Source organism: Numida meleagris, chromosome 2, assembly GCF_002078875.1.
Source record: "Numida meleagris isolate 19003 breed g44 Domestic line chromosome 2, NumMel1.0, whole genome shotgun sequence".
NCBI lineage: Eukaryota > Metazoa > Chordata > Aves > Galliformes > Numididae > Numida > Numida meleagris.
In genome coordinates this window covers 40,703,550-40,721,801 of record NC_034410.1, presented here as the reverse complement: position 1 = coordinate 40,721,801, position 18,252 = coordinate 40,703,550, and the positions used below count along the sequence as shown (strand labels likewise).

Here is an 18,252-nt window from a genome sequence, read left to right as displayed (position 1 = left end):
TGGCCATATAATAAAAAACAGCAACCAAAATAAAGGTTGAAATACCAGCCACTCACTGCATTCGCATAATCTACCCTCATGATGTCACACAGCGTAATCACTTTGCAAAGCAGATCACTTATCTCCACTGAGGTACCTCAGCTTTCAACACCATAGTGGTTGTACATAAATTAATAGCTGTACTATTACTACATTTATTTCTAACAATATCAGCAGCAAGCTCTGTTGGTTCCAAGTGTATCCATTGGTTTCCAAACATGATTCCTGTCTATCGGAGTTCATAGTGACAGTGCAGACAAGCAGACAAACATCTTTTAGAATGAATCAAAGACAGTTTCAGAGAGTGGTACGTGTATGGAAACACCTTAGTTCAACCGGCAAGCAATAAACCTATTTCCAAAATGCTCATATATTTGAATGGAAGGCAGACGGAAAGGAAGTTACTTAAAAATCACATTTGTGTTTAGTATCTTTGGGTGCTAACTTTGGAAAAACAATACATCAGAACTGTAAAAAAGTCATCCTTGGCATTGTAGAAGGATACTTTCTTAGGCACACTGGACTAAAACCCTCCCGTTTGGTTTTAGTTGTATTACTTAGAGGATTAATTTGGCATATTTTAAGAATGTAACAGAACATGCACATTCTTCACATCTCAGTCTCAATTATTACAGAACACCCAAAAACGTTATGCTAAGGTTTCCCAGAGATAACAAATCTATCCCTCAGCCAAGCATAAAGAGGTAAGCAGTGCAAAAGGAAGCAGAACAGTGGGATGTTTTTCACATTGCCTCGCCAAATAAAAGAAAAAAAGACAATTCGTTTTTAAGTTGCTTCCACTTCCCTAAAGAAGACTTAATTCCTGTTGCTAGGTGAGTGTACCAGCAATGTCTAAAATATAGCTCAGTAAAATTTGTGTGGGATTTGCTCACCTACGTAGCTGTTATTGATGGGTTTCTAAATATCAGCCCTTCAAAAACTCATGGAAAGTTGGTCAAATGTATCAGTGTTAGATCTACAGCCACAGCTTCTGCACACTGGTAATTGAAATGATGATGTTTGGGAGGCCAAGTACAAACACTTACTTTTCTTGCCCCATCTCTGGAGGCATTCAAGGCCAGGTTGGATGAGGCCCTAGCCAGCCTGATCTAGTGGTTGGCAACCTGGCCCATGGCAGGGGGTTGGAGCTCAATGATCTTTAATGTCCCTTCCAGCCTAAGCCAGTATATGATTCAATGATTCTCTGAGAGAAGAAAGAAATAGTAATTTCATAGACTTTACATAAATCGAGTCACATAAATTCATTTCTCTCTTTTGGAAATTGACAGTCACCTCTGAGAAGATCGGTTATTCTAGGGGAAAAAAGTGTTTTTAGGGACTAGGATTCCCTGTTTATTTTCATACGCACAGTACCTAGTATTTCTGTGACTGTTTAAGTGTCTAGGATGAACAAGAAACCAGTGAAGCACAGAAACAGATAGCAAAAGCTGAAATAGCTCTAAAGCTTAGATACGGTAATGATGCACACCATTTACAAAACACAGGAGAAACAAGCATTTATCTTTATTTCCAAACAAGACAGAATTTCAAAATATAAGTTTAAACATCTGCTGTAGTATTACTAATTCAAATGTTGTTGGAATGTGGAAATAACTCATTTCCACCCCTAAAGCTGTTTATTTTAAGTTATTTACATGTTATTAACCTACAGTTTCAATAAATGCTTCACATAGTTGTTTTTTGTTTGTTTTTAATAATATGACTATGCATTAAATCTCTGCCTCTTATTTTAGGCATTTTTAAAAGACAGCTACCTCAATCCACTCTGTAACATAATGTTTATACTACCTCTTCTTAGCAATATTTTTAACTGAACATAATCTGTTTTTTAACATAATCCACAGCTGCTTCAAAATGTCTTTTCTGAGGTTCTAGTCCTTTTTTTTCAAAGGACTTTCATGAAGAATGTCTTTAATTAGTATTCATTTCAAGTACATTTTTAATTCATTTCATAAAAATCTGGTCTGACTAAAGTTCTTACTATTGTAAATAACTGACTGGATACTAAATCTTGAAAATGACTCTAGAGAGCAGTAAGCTAATTCAAATGCCATTTTTCCAGATTTCCTTTAATACCGCTTTTTGGTGTATTTTGTTCATTTTTTGTATTGCTGCTGAAATTAAAAGTCTATGACACATACTTGAACTAGAGAAGGTTAAATTTTTCCAGTGATGAATGTTTTACCCAACAGGCATCCTGCAGTACACTGAAGATGGTAGGTGTTGTGCAGTTAGCTTAGGTCTTTACTGTCACCAAGATCTGAAGCACAGCACAAAGCTGAGGCAAAAATAAAGGCTAAAAACCCTGTATTTTCTGCTTTGGCAAGTTTCAGTTGGCTAGTCACTGACTTTTTTGTACTTCACCACATACATGCAACATAATGTCATAAGGAGAAAGTTTTCAAGCCTGCCTTTTATTTCACAGAATCAAAAAATTGTAGGAGTTGGAAGGGACCTCTGAGAATCATTTGGTCCAACCCCTGCTGAAGCAGTATCCCTACAGAAGGTTGCACAGGAAAGTGTCCAGGTGAGTCTTGAATATCTCCAGCGAAGGAGTCTCCACAGGGCAGCCTGTTCCAGTGCTCTGTCACACTCACAGTAAAGAAGTTCTTCCTCATGTTTGTATGGAACTTCATTTCCTCACTTTTGGAGAGGTTTCACCACTAGAGATTGTTCCTGCCTTTATTTGGATAGTGCTATATTATCTCTATCTGTAGATGAAGATACAGAGTGATTTAGCCAGAGTTTTACTGTAGGCCAATGCCAGTTGGTTTGGACTCCAAGGACACCCTTACTCTTCAAGTACTTTCACATCACAGCACCACACTTCTAGAAAGTAGAGACACAACAAACTTCTTGGGTTTGGACTGGATGATCTCCAGAGGTCTTTTCCAACCCCTACGATTCTGTAGTTCTTCTACAGAAAAGGCCTCAGGAAGCAGCACAAAGTCAGGGTAACGGCCTGTGGACCATCCGCAGGCAGAAATGGACTGCTCCCTGGGAGACCATCTATGAACATCTATCTGCCTTTATGGTGATCCCACTGTTAAAGTGACACCTTCCTAAATTTTAGCATTTATGATGTTCATAGCACTCACCACACAGATTCAATCTTTGTACAGCATTGTTTTTGTAAGATAATTTCTAAGTGTTCACGTTCTCACACAGTACGTGGTCCTGAAGCTTTGGCGGCCTCTATTTGTGTTGGAATTACTGCATTTGAAGACCAAAAATCAATTTTGGCTGTTCTCTGGCTATATAGTCTGACTATTTCATCTACTTTGTCCCATCTCCAGTATCTCCTCAGAAAACGCCTTGTTTGAAATACAAAGCCTATGAAAACTGCCTGTACACAACCAGGTACACCCCTCTCGTTAAAGAAGGCTGGTATTTCTCTTTTTTTCCACTCAGGTCTGGCCTACTTGGGCATCTGCAACCACTTCGTGTTTCGGAGGCTTCGGTAATTCCGCAACAAAACCTCGGCACACCAGGCCCTGCCCTGCCCCAGGTCCCTCCCGGTGAAGCGGCGCTGCCGCCTTTCCGTCCGCCCGCGCCTATGGCCTCGCCGGGCCGCGCAGGGGCGCGGCGGAGCCTCCCTCACGCCGCCCGGGCCGCCATGACGCGATGCGGCGCGGCGAGAGCCTGATCTTCTCCGTGAGCTGCGCGGTGCTGGCAGGCGGCGTTGGGGCCTAGGCGAGGCCTTGAGGGACGGAGCAGTGAACTGAGAAGTGGCGGGGGACCTGCAGTGCGGGGAGAGGGGTGGGAAGAGGCAGAGCCGGTGGTGGCAGCTGTCTCTGAGGCTGAGGGAGGTGTGGGGGTGGGATCTGGCTTGTGGCTGTGGGCTCGCAGGCTGTGCTGTCTCTCGGGCCAGGCTCTGCTGAGGCTGGAGGAGGTTGTGCTCCCCTCCTGTTTGGGCCTGCACCTCTCAGGGCCCAGGCTAGGCGGTGTGCTGGTAGGTGTGTGCAGGTGTGTGCGGTTTGTAGGGCTTGGTGGTGTCCCCCCACAATGCCACAGTTAAGATCTGGGAAAGTGGTCAGGGCTGAGACACTGCTTTCCAGCCCCAGCTCTCTGTGTGCAGGGGTGGGATGTGAGCCAGGGAAGAAGCTGGTAGTTGAGCAGAGCCCTCACCTGGCACCAGAGAGGGAACCCGAGCAGCCCTCACCTTCACGTTCGCAACCTGCTGCACACTCTGGAGGTTCCTCCAAGCAACTTGCTCTTCTTTTGTCTGTGCAGAAGGAGCGAGCCAAGAGTAGGCAGAGGCTGGGTGGTAAGAAAAACAAGGGGGTACAGAGCAGGATGTCTTCTGAAAGCCAGAATGGTTCTGCTGTGCAGGTATCGAATGGTGCTGTCTGTGAAGGTGGGCAAGCAGCAGCCATAGTGGCAGGAGCGTGTTTGGAAAAGACTGTAAGGAGAGAAACAGGACAAGGTCAGCAGTCGTTCTGCTTAGGAACTGACTTGCAGAAGAAATTGTCAGGAGTGACTGGCAGCCCAGAAAGACCAAACCTGTCTGGTTTCCAGGAGAGTACGAGACGCTCAGGGAAAAAACGCAAGCATTCCTATATGGAATTGAAATTGCAAATCCCAACCTTGGAGGAGGATCTGGAGAGGACAGAGGGGCATAGTGTTGTTTCCTGTTCGTCAGAACCTGAGGTGCTGCAGCCTGGAAAGGGTGCCTGTAGCACTGAAATGAAAGGCACTGCCTCCTTAATGGTACTGAATCTGCAAATCCCAGGTCTTAAGGGTTTGGGGACTGAGGAATCTTTCTTGTCTGAACCAAAACCTGAGGAGGTGGTGGATAACCCAGAGAACGTGGATGACCATTCCTTAGAAAGGCTGAAAAAGCCAAAGGAGGGAGGAAAGAGATACTTGACAAAGAAAGGCAGGCAGTCGGTGAAGTCAGAACTACGGAGGCCAAGGAGATCTGCCCTGCTAGAGTTGCATACACAGTGTGTGGAATCCAAGGAAAACACTGCAAGTCTGACAGAGGAAGACTCATTGCCATTACTACATGTGCAGGGCTTAAGTGGACAAGAACAATCAACAGCTGGAGAAGAGCAGTGCGAGTGTTGCATTATAGAACATCTGCAGAGCTCAGACCTTCAGAAAGGAGCAGATAGCATGCAGGAAAGTGGTAAGCATTTGTGCCCCATTGTAGAAGTATGGGTATAGAATTTGGGCTTCCAGGACAAGGGTCTGCTGCTGCAGTAAGACCTCATTAGAAAGTGAAAACAGGAGATAATTTTACTTCTGCATGTGGAAGCATCATCGTGAGACAATCATGTAGGCAGGAAAGAGTGGTGTGTATCCTGTCTCAAAGTGACTGTTAACACGTGGCCAATCACTTGGCTCTTATCTCTACGCTCTTTGAGATAGGGACTGATATACAGAATTGTGAATACCAGTCTCAGAAGATAGATTTTAGGAAGGGGAGAGGCTTTTTTGAAGTAGAAAAGCAGTCATTTTGCACAAAGGAGAGTAGACCATGTAACCTAGGGGGAATAGGGGAAGTAAGGGATATCAGGAGCAGCAGGCCCTGAGTAAGAATTTTAGATTTTATTTTGCGATATTAAGAGAATATTGTATCAACTGAATGATTTTGGAATAGGGTTTTTAAAAATCTGCTCTTTTTTCAGCACAGTTGTCTGTAAGATGTTCTGTTTTCAAAATGAGTATATTAAAGAGACAAACAATTGCTGATGGTTGTTAATAAATATTTAATCTAGATACCATATCTTGAAAAGATGACATATTAAAATTATTTTACTTTGAAAACTGAGGTCTTACTGAACAAAATTTTACAAATATATTCACAAGTTTATTCTCGATATTATTGCATGTAAAGTTTACGTAATCTGTATTTACTCTGAAGTAAAAAGTATTTTACAAAAATGCAAGTCCTGGAATTTTCTTGGGTCTTGAACACTCTTATGCATTTAATTGGACTATATATCTGAAATAAATGACCATACTATATTATAAACAAGCTTTCCTTTTACAGAGAATGTATCATGTAAACGAAAAATCAAGACTGATTGTGCAAATGCCATCAGCATTTTCTTGCCAGACTTCTTGTAATTGGTTTCCACCCATTTTAAATATACAGCTTCCGTTGGCCTTACAACATCTTCGAGTTCTGTTGTTTATCTGTACATTTTTTGAAGACAACATAATTTGATACTCTTAAGGCTGCCAATAGTGCTTATTTAAAGAAAAAAAAATGGTGAAATGCAACTGAAATGCTTTAGCCTCATATAGTGTTATGCTCTTTACTAACCTTGACTGTTTTTTCTTCCTTTTGTCAAATACTGCAATAGGGTTGTTGTTGTTGTTGTTTTTCCCTTAGTGTGCTCTTTAATGAGATTGCTTTGTTTTTGAGCAGCAAAGAAAAAACAGAAAAAAAATAAGCAGGACTCAGGTATACAAGCTGTGAAGAAGTGTAAGGCAAATCTAATGAGATCAGAAAATCCCTGTGAAAAGAAATCTCACTTCTCGGATTCTCCTGCAGTTGCTGCATTAGCTGGGACACAAAGCAAGAGTTTTCTATGTCATCCTGAAACTAAAAGGTCTGGTGTACAACTGAAAAAAAGGAAACCCAGAACTGCTTCTGTCAAGTGCTTGCAGAATTTCAGCGTAACTACAGCTGAAAAAGTGATAAATGCAGAACATGATGATTCTGAGAATAGTAAAAACACCCTAAACAACTGTAACAGCTTGCTCGATGTAACAAGAAAGAACCCATTTGTGAGACTGGAGGACTGTAGTTGCATCAATACATTTGTAAAATCTTCAGTGAATGGAGATACCAGCACTTTTAATTTAAGTGGATTCTTCCATAAAGCCCAGGATAAGAGGAAATCTGTTTGTCCTGGCAGTACCGTAGAATTGAGTGGTGTGAATTGCAGCACTAACAGAATGCAAAATGAGAGATCACTTGTAAAAGATAGTTTAGTGTTTAATAAAGAAGTTAAAGCTGAGCATAAAGAAGAGCATTTTTCATGCGATCAGAGTGAAAACAGTAAGTTTTCAAGAGGAAAAAAGTGTAATGCTGCTAGAAAGAGTAGAAAAAAGGTGAAAATCACTGAGATGTCAGCCATGCAGACTGTTTCTGCAAATGTTGCTAATGAGCGCCGTAAGTGTGAGTTACCCGCAGAAGAAGCAGTTGCCTCTTCAGACTCCTCTGCAGCCTTAGGACTAAATAATAAAGACACAGCTCTGTCAAATTCATATGGTTGTGCGTCACATCTGCATACAGAAAGCAACACTTGTGAAGCACAAAATAGGAAAAAGAATAGGAGAAAGAATAGTACCAAATTACTTGCACTTGAAGATGGCTGTAAGAAGACATCTGATCTGTCGACAGCAGCAGAAAGAAAAGATTCAAACATTGTGGCATCACAGTGTCGTTCTGCTACCTCAGGTAGCCTGAGAGCAGTAACTCGTGCCTGTAATGTTTCTAATCATCGCAACAGCACGATGGATGAAAAATTAAATAAAGTTAAAAAGAAATTGCAGCAGTTTACCTGTCGAAGAGCAATACCTATGACTGGGAAGCATGTTTGGCCTATTGAATCTTGTGCCAGGACTTCTGAATGGGTCCGTAAAAGTCATGGGTCTGTCTCAGAAGGAAAAATAATTTCAAGTCCAGTCTTTGAGAAGTCCTCTGATAAAAGCTGTGTCAAAACTGTAGGAAACAGTGCTGTGACAGGGAATTTGAAACAGTTGGTTTTGCATACATCATTGGCAGAAGTTAACAAAGAACCTGCACATAAAATAATGGATCTAAATGCTGAATGCCTGACTAGAGTTGAAATCTCAGAATCCTCATCTGTGGGTATTTACGAGACTTGTAGAATGAGCAATGAAAATGCAGAATCACCGGTTGATATGGTTAGAAGTGCTGTGCCTTTTAACACTGATGATATGCAAGAAGATAAAGCAACCTCAAATTCTACAACAAGCGCAAAAGATAAAGGAGCTGTAACAAAGAGAAACCCGTCTGTGGCAGTCCGGAATAGTGCATGTAAAGGTAAAAGAAACAGAGTAAACTTAGACCATAAAGCATCAGTTGTGAACCAGACACTTTCTGATTTAAAACTAACAACAGTACTAAGCACCGGAAACCTGACAAATTTCAAAATACCTTTACGCAAAAACAAACCTGAATCCAGGACATTGGAATCTGTCAGTTCGTTTGAAAGTAAAACCTGTAGCCCACCAGAGGTTCTTGATAGCACTAGCGTTTCAGGAAAACAAAAAAGAGGTGAAGAGACTAACTTGATAAAGGTCAAGCAGCAGCCTCTTCCTGTAGTAAGTGATGCTATATCTACAGCTTCCATGAAGAAAAAAGCTGATGAGGTCAACAATAAGGACTTCTGGCATGATGGCTCTGGAAAGCTTTCAGATGATATGTCCGCACTCCCTGATGATGTCTTTTTATATCCATGTCCTCTTGAGAGCCAGATAAAGTCATCTTCACCTGACTTCTGTGGTACTGAATGTGTATGGAAATCAGATGTTTCCCATCATTCAGGGGATGCAGTTGACTGCCGTGTTGCATTAGAAATACATGATGACGGCAAATCAAGAGTCAATCTTCCACAACAGAAAAGTGAAAAGTTTCCAGATGTTCTTGAAGCTTACAACGAAGATGTTCTTATCATTGATGTTATCCAGGATGACCCTGATCTTTTTGGAACCAATGGCGAAGAGGAGCTTACAGTCTCAGACAGTGAAAATTGTCCTGCAAAGGCGTGCTGTTCTGACATCTTCATTAAAGAAGAAAAGCAATATCCCGAGTGTGCTGTTATTTCAGAAAACAGACATTCAGTAAACAGTAATTTTAGGTATGCTTATAGTTCTTCTTTATGACAGTAATCCTAAGTACTTTAATCTCGTGTCAGTATACTTTGGTTGTAGGAGTCAGGCTTCCTAAGTGTCAAAGCTTGATTGTGGTATGGTAGTTTTCTGAGTCAAATAAATTTTTCTGGGTTCGTTTTGTTTTGTTTTGTTGTTTGTTTTGTTGTTTGTTTTAGAGAACTCTGAATGGAAGCAAGACCTAATCCTCAAGAATTGGTATAGATGAAGTGAAATACGAAATATAAACAAAACTATTATTAACAATAATTTTCTTAATAACTAAATATTTTCAAGTATCTGACTTAAGCAGTATCCCTTTGAGGGTAGATCTTACATGTAAATTGGTACAGTACTTATAAATATGTCTTCCTTTCTAGGTGTAGCGTATTCTTTTACTGAGTGTGTATGAGTAAGCGGCTGTCTCCACAGTAGTGTTCCATTCTGACTTTCTCCATCCACGCTTCTCTTCTACGACCAGCCGTGTGAATAGTTCTCAAATCTGTAATTTGGCTAACATGTTACAGTTATTTGGGATCCTGCATCTCCATTCAGCAAGAACCTAATATGCATCTCTAGGCATTCATATTTTTCTGTGTTTTGAAGTGATAATGAAAGTCACTGGTGTGGGGTGACAAGCTTTTATAAATCAAGCAGTAGTGCTTTTGTGAGAAAGGCTTTCCAGTACCTGAATGGTGCCTGTAGGAAAGCTGGGGAGGGACTTTTTACAAGGGTATGTAGTGGCAGGACAAGGGGAAATGGCTTTAAACTGGAAGAGGGTCGATTTAGACTAGATATTAGGAAGAAATTCTTTACAGTGAGGGTGGTGAGACACTGGAACAGGTTGCCCAACGAGTCTGTGGATGTCCCCTCCCTGGAAGCGTTCAAGGCCAGGCTGGATGGGGCTGTGAGCAACCTGGTCTAGAGGGAGGTGTCCCTGCCTAGAGCGGGGGGTTGGAATGAGATGATCTTACAGCTCTCTTCCAACAGAAACCATTCTATGATTCCATTCTATGATTAACTCATCAACTCTGTAGTCTTGTTTTCTCCCTAAGCTCTGATACTTTTCTTTGATAAATGAATTTTAAGATCAAATTCTTTATCTTAAAAACATAAAGCTTAGATAGGAACTGTACAATAATTTTTCTCTGAAAATTTGGGTTTTTTATTGATGGGTGTTTAATTTTCTTTCTTTGTGCTTTCCTGGTAGCTTTATGTTATCTTTATTTTAAATGATACTTTTTTTTCGGTGTAGCACCATCTAATAACTGCATTTATTTTTTTGGTGTGTCTTTGCTCTTTTTATCCTTTTCCTGTCACTGAGCTCATGAGAAAAAGGAAGGGAATCTTCATCAGCGTGCGAACCAGTTTTCTAGACATGAGAATATTAAACTTTCTTTTTTCGATATAAAAATACTCCTGCTTAAACAAACCTGTGAAGAGGAGAACTTAAAAGGGATGTCTTTAGTAGGAGCATCAAAGTTCTGAGGAAGCAGTTAGGCTGTATCATAGTAAATTTGTTAGTATAGTATTTGTTAGTATATGCACAAATATGAGTATTCACTTCATATTTGTGCATATGTTCTACATATGCTGTATATCAGAATGAGTGGCTGCAGTGCGTTAACCATGGGTAATAATGGCTTTTCAGAGATGAGCAAAGTTTGAGGTGCTGTGTCCAGATAGCTCGTGCACACAGTGGGAGACCAAAGCTTCTTAGCCCTTTCCGACCACAACTAATACATGAGTATAAAGTTGGTTATTTCATTTTGCTATTAATAACTGAACATTTTATTGAGTCTTGTAAGTACTTCACAGCTAGAGGATAAATATTTCCTTTCATTAGTAATGACAGTGGGATAGAGTAACATTATAAAACCAATAGACAGATGAAAACTGAACTTGTTTGAAAATCAGATTTCAGCTTCCTGTCTCATGTCTGTTGAATTTGCATACCATCAGCCAAGGAAAATAAAAATGTGTGGTGCAGATTTCCTAGAATTTTCCTTTAATTTGTTACAGCAGCAGGCAAAATTGAGTGTTGCTGCTTTGTACCTCCCATAATTTGATATGAAGATCATTAGATCTTTAGTTGCCTGATAGTAGTTGATAACAGTCAGGAACATATTAATGAACCGAATATGAGGTTATTAAGATAAGGCAGTAGACCTTTAGTAGGCTTTGGAGGTAGCTTATTACATCACAGTATTTGATGTTGAGAGTGGCCAGTTCATGCTGTTGGCTTTCATTTTGCTAGATTTATCGGGTAAAACTGTGACTTCAACTTTATTTGCCCAATCAAAATAATTGATTGTGCTTGTAAAGTTGTTCTTACATCATGCAACATATTTTAAAACAAAATACTGTTTCTGTTTATGTCCCTTTTTCCTCCTTGGGGTTTTGTAAATGTTTTGTTGTTTGGCTTCTTTATGCATCTTCAGTTTTGCTTCACAGAAATAATAGTTTGGAATGCCACTTCCATCTGTCTGCAGGAAACAGTGAGTTGGAACTGCAGTGCTGTCTGCCATACCCAGCTTGTGTAAATTCTAGCATATATGCATATTTTGCTTAATGTTTAATTAATATTAAAATTAAATTAAAAATTAATTAAACATTAATATTAATACTAGAAGAGTAGAATCTGAATGATCTTAACTAGAGCACAGGTGCAAGCACTTAATGGCTGGAGGTGGTGGTTGTTGCCAAATGTTTTCTTTACCTCTGTCTGTAACGCGGCTTTTCCTCTGTTTTCACTTCAGACTAGTAGAGTAGGCAGATGATGATAGTAAGAATCCAAGCTTTTGCTAAGACTGTTTTAGGACATGTGTGCATGAGAGTGGACTTCAGTACATTAATTTTTTATGATGATATTTTACTATCATTGGTATAGAACAGTAAGAGCTGTATGTCTGCTGGCAGCAAGTTATTCTGAAAGTAAATAGCTGGATTGTCAAAACTTTTAAAAACATGTTGAGTGTTCTGGTATAAATATAGTTAAAATCGTAATTGGAAAGGAAACCATTGGTGCATGAATTTATGCTCTTTCTCCAATCACAAAATTTGAGATCTAGTGGCTCAGAACAAGAAGACACAGCAACTACCTCTGAAAGAGCATCAGCACCCTTTCTTGCTCTTAGGACACTTTCGCGTTTTACTTTTCTCCTTTCAAATAAAACCCCTCAAATTTAATCCCTTTTCAAATGCAAAATAGCAAACTGAACAACACTGGTTAACACAGCTTGTGCTGCAAAGAGAGATTTGTTTAAATTTAATCGGTAGCAGCATGCAAGATCATTCGGCATTCACTACTCAAACTCTGACATGTTCCAGTCTGTCTTCATTTCAAGAACTCTAAAATGCATTGACTTCTTCAGGTTCTGTCAGTGCCCTTAAATTTGTCAAGCTGGTGATAGATGTACTATTCTGTATGTGTTGGAGGCACCTGCTTGACAAGAACTTACATTGTGGCTCCTGTAAGTATTTCACAGTACGCAGCAGAATCTGGTAAAGATTTGGAAATGGCTTCTGACCCAAACACGAGGATTTCAGTCTCTTGACACTGTTACATATTTCCCATTTAAAAAAAAAAAATGTTTGTGATGACAAGGACTTTCTGAAACTATCTGCACTGCAATTTAAAAAAAATAGTTGTTATAGGCAAAATCACTCAAGCTCTGCGTTTCATATTAATGCATGGGAGAGAGGAAATAAGCCTACAGAGAACCTGACTGTGAGAAAAAGCCCCCCTATCTCTGCAGACTTGCTGTGGCATAATTAAGCTCTTTTTCTTAGTATTTTTTGTAGACCTGCATAGGTACCTGTACCTGAATGTTGCGTAGTTCAAAGTTGCACATACTGGGAAACTCTTGTTTTCATTAGATTCTTGCAAATTACCATTTTTTCCATTTTGCTGGGCTGCTTGTTGTCATTAAACTGGGTATCATTCACTAGGTATGGCTTTCCAAAATCTGTTACAATAACTTCTTTATATATGCTTTTTAAGACATTAATTTTTTAATACCTTCTGAGCTTTTCTAATGATAAATGAAATAATTTTTTCCAACTATTTTTTAAAATAAGTGAGCTAAGTATCTCTTTGTAAACAAAAATTTTTCTTACTATCTTTAGGATTCATTGTTATGCAAACTATCTTGAATATAAAATTACTATAAATCATGTTTTATTTCTTTATTTTAAAGTAATGAATTGGTTTGCTAGTACACTATTTCCATAATTTACTGTATAGAAAAGATTCCCTTTTTCAATAGTTTAAGCAAAGGTGAAGGGAGGTGATGAACTTTTAGTAGAAAATTTGGGTTTTGAAATGTTTTAACGTATTTACATGTACATTTATCAGAATAAACATAGAGTAGCCAAAAGAGATTTAAGAACGTTCTGCTGAGGATAGTGTATTGTAAGTAAGGATCTGTCTGTAGCTGAAAGTATTACTGAGAACTTTAATTGTATGTAACTGGTTAGATTAATTCTGTTTTCAAATGGAAGCGTTAAGTACACCTTTTGTTTAAAACAGAGACATTAATATGCAAGAATCTGGAAAGTTGAGTGATACTGAAAATTCATGGGATTTGGTGCTAAAAGGTAAGCGTTTTTAGAAGCTTTTGAATGCGTAATCGAGAAGAAAGTAACCACAAAGATGTTCAGTGGGAAAACCTAGGATTTATACTTTCCACGCAAAATGAGAATGTGTCAGCTAGTAATGTCTTTTATTGCAGCGGTGATTTCCCAGTTATATAAAATGCATGTCTTTTGAAATGATACGAACCTCTTAGAAGAGTATCTGTTTTTCTGCGGTTCCTGTCTGTTGATTGTACTGTCTTTTTTTCTTTCTTTTTCTTCTTCTTTTTTTTTTTTTTTTGACATCCCTGGCTCTTTAACCAAGAATTTCTGTTAGTTGATTAGATCGTAGTTAGAGTGTTTTCATATTAATGTGTTATGTTCATATAGAAAGAGTAAGTGGTTTGGGCAGAAGTAGCATCCTGGAGAAAAAGGAGTGAATTTTCCTTGGGAATAGTGAGGGGAGGAAAGGTTTAATGTTCTAGTGATTGGAAGGCAAAATAGAAGGTAATGAGGGTTTAAGAGTTCAGAGCTCAGACACCAGGACCAGTGAAGAGGAGTAGGAAGCAAGTCTAGTCTACAGCCAGAGACCTCTTGTCTTGTAAATAGAAAGGGTACATATCATGGCATCTGCAGGATTGAGGTGATTGAAACCAAACCTGGAAGCAAGTCCCGTACTATTCAGTAACTTCTGTGTTTGTTTAAACTAATTGTTGCTTTACATCGTATTCAAATAAAATTAGAGGCCAAAAATATTTGGATCTTCTTGTGCTCAAAACAAAGAAAAAGGTTTAAGCAGCTCCTTCTTCCCAGGTCTGAGTAATGTAGCATTTCATCACACACTTAATTTACCTCATTCACATCAATCTATGCTTGATGTATGACTTCTTAAAAGATGAATTACCTGTGCAGAACAAAAAGAGATGACTGATAGTGGTTATCACCAGCAACTTATGTATTCATTTGGAAATACATATTACTTCTTTGGTGCATTGTATTACATAGGGATGTCAAGGCTGGTTGAGTGGCTTCACAGAGTGTAAGAACAGCAGCAAATACTGCAGTTAAGGTTGAGCGGTCTAGATGACATCAGTCGTCTTTGTCTTTCAAGTAGAAGTGTTATGTATGTTGTCTTCTTGCTGATGTGTATTGATGATGATACGGAGACCAGTGACTGTATGATCCAATGAAATAGTGAGTTTCTTTCCAACGAAAAGCTCTTTTATTGTGCGTAAAGAGCTGCTTCAGAGAACTGCAATGAGGCGTTCCGTTCGTTTCCTGCAGCACTTACAAAAGGTTCTGACATTCCCTGGCATTGGATACTCATTGAGTTTACTGTATTACAGGAATTTTGAGTTTTTCATAGCGGTCTGTCTTTACTGCCGAGTTGCGTCATGTCATTTGAATTAACTTATCCCTTTCTCCAGTAAAGACTTAAGTCATTATTTGCTTAGCAAATTACCATATATATCTTGGGCTGTTCTCTAATCATAAATCTTAACTGAGTTTATTTTTAAAATACTGAATTAAGTGTGATATAAATAAACCTGTTGTACTGTTGTGCAGGGACTACTGCAGAACGTACAGCTTGGTTGGAATTTTAATTGCAGATACAGTTTAATATTTATTTGACAGGGCTCATGCTTTAAAGTGAAATAATTTTACGTACAAATTTTGCATTTACAGTGTCCTGCAGGTTCTTAAATGTCATTAGTATTAAGTTTTTAGAACATGTAGGTGATAAAAGTTCTGTTAGCTTATAGTATGGGAAACAAATAATGTGTTTGTGCGTTTTCAGCGTCAGATATTAAAACCCACAATTCCTCCAGCGGAAACAGTCCTATGCGAAGTTTTACTGAGGACTCTTTTGAAGATAGACAACTAACAGAACTAGATGAACTTCTAAGGAGTTTTGAAATAGATGAAAAGGTACTGAGAAATTATGCTTTGTCACTGAACAGTTTAAGAAATGGTAGTCCATGTATTTGGGCAGTTGTAATAGCTGATGCCGTTTCATCAATGTTTTTAAATTCCTGTAATGACAAGAATACTACTTTCACAGTATTACAGTTACTGTGTGCTACTGACATTATAAATTTTGCTTGATGGAACTTAATTTTCTTAACCTGTCATTAATAATCTGTCTTCAAATTTGATATGAAACAACATGTTGTCATCTCAGTTTTTACAGTCATTCTGTTTCACCAGTTTTATGGAGGGGTCTGTTCCAATGGACACACGAGCACTTCTGTGTGTAAGTGACATACCTAGTAAAAGTTATTGGCAAATATTTCTCACCACACAGTCTTGGAAGCATAGGGTGTTGTTTGAAAGCTGGGGAGCTTTCAACTGTTCTGTGTTTGATTACTTGGGCAAAACTTCCATGTCATTAACATACTGATTTCCTGGCAACTCTGAGGGAGCATTAAGCAATTTTCATACTCAGTGACATTATTTGACCTTTCTACTCTCTATCACCTCCTTCTTCTAGATAAGCCACCTAGGATTTTTTAAGAGTTGCTGAAGTTTTATGGCATTTACATATTTGATAATGGATTAAAATGTGCATTTCACTGCTGCTCAGACACAGGTGCTGATAGTGTCTATCATTTTCCACTACTTCTGGAGTGGATAATGGTCTTAACTGGGTAAGTTAAACTGCAAAGTACAGATGGTTGAAGATTGGTAAGTGCGTGAAGTGAGGTAGTCGAACGGTAAGGAATTGATTTCCCTGGCAAAATCAATGTTTAAAAGAGGAATATAAATGTTTCCTTCAGTAAGTGGAGTTGGCACTTGTAATGTCTGATTCACAAAGTGAACAGCACTCTTTTGTCCCCAACTCTTAGAGGGGACATAAGGGTCTGCCAAATGGTACAGGTTACTGGTTAAGTAGTACTTGTTGCAGTATTGCCAGGCCACTCCGAAGACGGGCTGCTTCATAGTGTTGTGGCTTTATAAAATCCGTATCCCAATATGTTTGTTTTTCTGTGCTGTGTCAGGTGAGATTAGTTACAGATATTTTCCAAACCTCAGACTTAACCAAACTTAAACCATAAAGGACTATTTTAAATATCTTTACAGTTCAAGTTTGCAGAGGGAGTGGCTGCTGTGGAACCAAGAGAAAAAAGTGAAGCTGAAAAAAGGTACATATACTGTGTCCTTCAGGTAACGTGATGTTCCCTAGTCACTCTACAAATTAATTACAATGTTTTTACCAATACACCATCAGCATTTTAATTAATGTTTTCTGTTGTATTTTGATCACTTAAGAAAATAACAATCAAATAATATAATTTCTTTGTGCTAACTGCAAGAATATTATACCAGTATTATAGTTAAAGCCTAACAGGACAATAGAGGATATTTTGTCCTCTGGTTGCTGACTAAATTTATCCTCTTTATGCCAGAGTCTCACCTGTTCTGGCATCTCTATATGCATGTAATATAAAATAGGTATATTTCCACCCACAGTAGTACTTACTAGAATTAAAAATAAATAAATAAATAAAACTTTCATTTTTTTATCTCTTGGAACTTTATAAATTCATGAGAGGATTTAAAGATTTCATTCAAATTCAGTCTGCCAAATACCTGAATAGCAGTAGAAAAAAATAAAAATACTGTGCATGGAGTTAAGCATATGCTTAACCGTTATGTCGGCTTCAAATGGTGCTTGCACTGTTTATTGTATGTATGGCTTGCATATATACAATTCAGAATCAGTCAGATGCAACTTCCGTTCAATGTCAGCGGAAAAAATGAAGCAGAAGATGACTGCAGAAAAAATATAAAAATTATACGTAAATTATGGAATACTCAGGTAATTAGAAGAGAAATTGAATCGTAGACATTTCAGAGTAATTTTCATAAGTAGTCAGAAAACTTTAGCATAGAATATTGCTTTTTTCCAGCACGAGTCACATTTCTGTGACTGAAGCCTGTCACAGATTCCATTAAGTGAAAAATACTGTGACTATTCATTAATCAGCTAGAAGCTCTAAGCTCCTCCTCCTGTTGAAGTGTTTTAGATTTCCTTTATAGCATATATGGCTCTTTATGCTACAGAAAAAGTAGATTATGCTGGGTAAAAAAGTTTGTGGAAGGGATACCACGGTAATTCATCTCTTTCCTTAACAGAGTATTAGAGCTAAGATGCACTTCCATAAAATGCAACACGCTGTACTTAGAGAAGGGGCGTTTAATTCTTTATTGGGAGTAAAACTGTTTCCTCTAGTTTTACTCAAAAAGTTACCATTGCAAAATTTGATCTAGAAGAAAACGGTTGTTATTGCCCTTTAAACAAACTCTGCTTCTAGTGGTGACATCAGTTAAATAAGTGAATAGATTGCACAGCTATATAGTTATGGGTTCTTGGCAAAGTTACGTGTAGTTTGATGTCAAGATTAAAAAGAGCTGAGACTGCTGTCCTGAAGGTGGGCTTCTGTTAAAATCCTGTTTTATCAGCTCTGAGGCTGGCGTGACAGGGAAGCGTTAAAAAACATTTTACGTGGTAATTGGAAAATTCTGGGCCACTGAATGCACCCATTTTATTTTCACTCTGGTAAGGAATGATGCTCTATACTGACTAGAATAAAAATAAAGATTGGCATTGAAGAATTTGGGCTCGTTGGATGGAATTTATTGTTACCTGCATTAGCGTTTTTGCTTCAAACTGTATTAAAAACAGTGTGCAATTCAGGAAAGGTTTGAGTTACCCTGGCTATGAGCTGTTAAATAGATGGAATGTGACCCTCAGAGAGAATA

At 38.6% G+C, this 18,252-nt stretch overlaps 1 protein-coding gene across 4 annotated transcripts in view; it reads left to right on the top strand.

Moving 5' to 3' along the window:
- TOPAZ1 (testis and ovary specific PAZ domain containing 1) overlaps positions 2,632-18,252 on the top strand; it is a 46,320-nt gene continuing 30,699 nt past the window's right edge. For 2 of the 4 annotated variants that reach the window (XR_002435590.1, XM_021388216.1), the window contains exons 1-5: positions 3,547-5,191; positions 6,440-8,903; positions 13,445-13,512; positions 15,287-15,417; positions 16,570-16,631. Coding sequence is in view for 3 of the 4 variants with exons in the window: in XM_021388216.1 (XP_021243891.1) it covers positions 4,066-5,191; positions 6,440-8,903; positions 13,445-13,512; positions 15,287-15,417; positions 16,570-16,631 (3,851 nt within the window). In the remaining variant the exon portion in view is untranslated. Of the gene's footprint in view, positions 3,521-3,545; positions 5,192-6,439; positions 8,904-13,444; positions 13,513-15,286; positions 15,418-16,569; positions 16,632-18,252 lie in introns of those variants that run through there. The other 2 variants (XM_021388218.1, XM_021388217.1) reach the window with 2 other exon arrangements.